Source organism: Loxodonta africana, chromosome 4 (assembly GCF_030014295.1).
Source record: "Loxodonta africana isolate mLoxAfr1 chromosome 4, mLoxAfr1.hap2, whole genome shotgun sequence".
Classification (NCBI taxonomy): domain Eukaryota; kingdom Metazoa; phylum Chordata; class Mammalia; order Proboscidea; family Elephantidae; genus Loxodonta; species Loxodonta africana.
The window spans coordinates 1575144-1578402 of NC_087345.1; the positions used below are offsets into that span (position 1 = coordinate 1575144).

Sequence of the window (3259 nt, forward strand, 5' to 3'; positions counted from 1 at the left end):
GTCGGGACATGGAAGGACTTCTTAAATAAGATTCAAAAAACAAACAACCAAAGAAAAAGTGATAACATTTACTATATTAACATAATCAACTTCTGTCCATTACAAGATGCCATTAACAAAGAGGGAAAAAACTCCAGACTACGAGATGTTGGCGACTTGTATTCAGAATAAAAAGACTCCTATAAACCAATAAGAAAAAGACAAACAACCCAAGAGCAACATGAGAAGATATGAGCAGAAAATTTATAGAAGAATAAATCCAAATATTCAATAAACAGGTGAAAAGATGTCAAGCTCACTAGTAATTAGAGAAATCAGAAACAAACCAGGATAAAATACCATTTTGCTCAGAAAAATTTCAGAAGATTTGGGCCATAGAAATTCAGGTGGGCATGTGCAGCCACAGAAATTCACCGCTGGAGAGTGTGAGTTGGTGCATAGATTTTGGAGAGCAATTTGGCAAAATCGAGAAATTCTGCTTCCAGGCACTACCCAGTAATTCCACTTCCGCTCTAGAAAGGCCAGTGCACAAGTGCACACACAGACATGCATACAGAGATGTCCATCACAGCGTTGTTTAGTAGAACAAAAAAATGGGAAAATCTAAATTTCCATCAGAAATACAAACAGGGTAAACAAATTACTGTCTGCTCACACAATGGAATAGGTGGCAACAGGAATGAGTGAACCAGAGCTATATATGCCAACATAAAACATCTCAAACGCAGAAGCCACTCTTGAGCAGACCTCACTGAGCAATCTTACTGACTCTACAATGATCTCAAAATAAAAAAGCTAAAAAAAAAAAAAAAAAGAAAAACCCCAAATTCAGATGGCTTGACTGACTGGTGAATCTGACCAGATTTTCCAGCAACAGCTAGTGCCAATCTTGTTCAGAAAATAGGAAGTCGCAGCTACCATACTCATTTCATATGGTTGTGAATCTGGAGTAAAATAAAACAAATTAGGCCAATAAAAGAAAAAAAAAATCTACTGGCCCAGGTCATTGTTGAGCATAAACACAAAAATCCTAAATAAAATGGTAGCTGACCAAATCCAACAGACAGTACAAAATAATGCACCATGACGGAGTTGGGTTTACCAGGAATGGTTCAAAATCAGATAATTCATCCGTGCAATCAGTTGTCATGGAGCCAATTCCATCTCATGGTGACCCCCACGTGTGTCAGAGTAGAACTGTGCTCCACAGGGTTGTCAATGGCTGATGTTTTGGAAGTATACTGTTAGGCCTTTCTTCAGAGGAGCCTCCAACCTTTAGGTTATCATTCCAACATGTTCACCATATGCATCGCCACCCAGAGGCACCAATCCATCTGTGTCATCCACTCATAATAATAGCCACGGGAAGAACTTTCATAGGATTATGTCTGTCTGTCTGTCTATCTATCTATCTAATCTATCTCTCTTTCTCTCTCTCTCTATCATCTATCTATCTATCTAATCTATCTATAAACCAAGCCCACTGCTGTCTATTCGATTCCAACTCATAGCGACCTCCTAGAGTTTCCTCGGCTGTAAATCTCTCCAGAAGCAGACTGCCACATTTTTCTCCAGCAGAGCCCCCTGTAGTTTCTAACTGCTGATCTTTGGGTTAGCAGTCAATTACTTTACTGTGCCACCAGGGTTCCTGATATCAATATATACAGATTGCACATTTAATAAGGTTCAGCACTCATTTATGATACTTTATTAGCAAGTGTTGTGGATTTGTTTTTTGACGTGAAAACATTGACAGAGTTAAAAAGGTGCAGCATACATATTTTACCTCATTTTCAGAAACTTTCTTTGGGCAAAGCTTGGCTTCCACACGCCTTACTTCCTGCTCAGAACAGAACGTGAGACTTTTTAAAATGTCTGTAGTGTTGGTTTCATCAGTGGATGTGGGAGCAACGATGGCTTACTGTTTAAGTTTGGTGTTGTCGCATTTCCCCCTAAACTCCTGTAAGGGGCTTAGCAAATGGTACAGTTGTTGTGGTCCCATGTGAGTGGGATCCTAGGCCTTCAGACGACGTCGTGGTGCCCATCGGATTTCTGAGGTTCTTGGGAGGCAAAGGGGTTGATCCAGGCCACCGAGACTTGGTGGCCAAAGACCGCCTTCAGGTTCATCCACATGGTACCTTTGCCCCACCTGGACTGCTCCCTCTGCAGCTGCTCGATTCTCGTCTGGTCGGTGCAGATGGCGTACATCTGGGTCCCGAACATTACAGAGGTAAAGATGAGGCCTTTCAGACTCACCAGGAAAAGGAAGATGAGGGAGCCGCGGGGCGACACGGTGCTGTTGGTGTCCCACTCGCCCTGCGCGTATTGGCGCAGGGCAGGGACGCCAAGCAGCAACAGCACGTGCAGGGAGGCCAGAGCAATGTAGAGCGTGAAGAGCACGAAGTACTTCTGGTTGTCCTCGCCCACGCAGTTGTTGACCCAGGGGCAATGGTGGTCCACCTTGCGGATGCAGCGCCCGCACACGCTGCAATGGTGGGCTCTCGCGGGCCTGGAGCCACCGCAGGGCCGGCAGCGGCGCGCGTCGGGCCGGGGCGCTTCGCCCAGGGGCACCGAGCCGGGGTCGGTGAGCATGGCGCGTGCGTGCGACGCTAGCCCCAGGAAGGCCAGCAGGTGGAAGAGGGCGCCGTTGGCTGCGGCGTACACCAAGTCCCGCGATGGGATGAGTAGCTCCGATAGCAGAGCGCTGGCAGCGCCCACCACCAGCCCCCAGGTGCTGGCGGCGCACACGATGCCCAGCGCGTCGCACACGAACCAGACGCGGCGGCGGCGGGCAGGGGGCGGCCGCGGTGTCCCCGGCTGGTCAGCCGGGCGCAGCGCGAACTCGGGTGTCCTCTCAAGGGCCCTGTGGGCGGGGACGCTCAAGGGCATCGCAGGCACCCTCAGGCATCCTCGCGGCCCGAATCACCCGGGAAGGGGCTGCAGGGGAGGGGCGCCAGCGGAGGCGGGAGGGGTTCCTTGGCCGCCGCCCGCCTCCTCCCGGCCTGGGCAGGACACTCCCTGCCAGGACCCTGAGCAAAGCGCAGGGGTGGTGGCCTCGGCAGCTTTGGTTCTCACCCTGCGGAACCAGAAGTCAGCTCCCTCCTGCGTTCTAGAATGTGCCTTCTAGGTGAGGGGGTTTGTGAACACAGAAAGGGGAGCCCCTGTGTTCCACCCAGACAGTCCCGTTACCAGCCGTTGGGTTTTCCGTTTGGAGGGAGGGGGGAGCCTGGGCGCCAGAGGGGGGCAGATGATACCGTCA

At 49.8% G+C, this 3259-nt stretch overlaps 1 protein-coding gene across 1 annotated transcript; it reads right to left on the minus strand.

Moving 5' to 3' along the window:
• Positions 1–1979: 1979 nt before the first annotated feature.
• LOC135231142 (palmitoyltransferase ZDHHC3-like) lies at positions 1980–2889 on the minus strand. The gene has a single exon (XM_064283227.1). It carries the CDS (start codon positions 2887–2889, stop codon positions 2023–2025), a length of 867 nt encoding a protein of 288 aa, XP_064139297.1. The 3' UTR covers positions 1980–2022.
• Positions 2890–3259: the final 370 nt, after the last annotated feature.

Excerpts from the sequence above, each read along its gene's own strand:
- LOC135231142 (XM_064283227.1), bottom strand. The coding sequence starts at position 2,889 with ATGCCCTTGAGCGTCCCCGCCCACAGGGCCCTTGAGAGGACACCCGAG.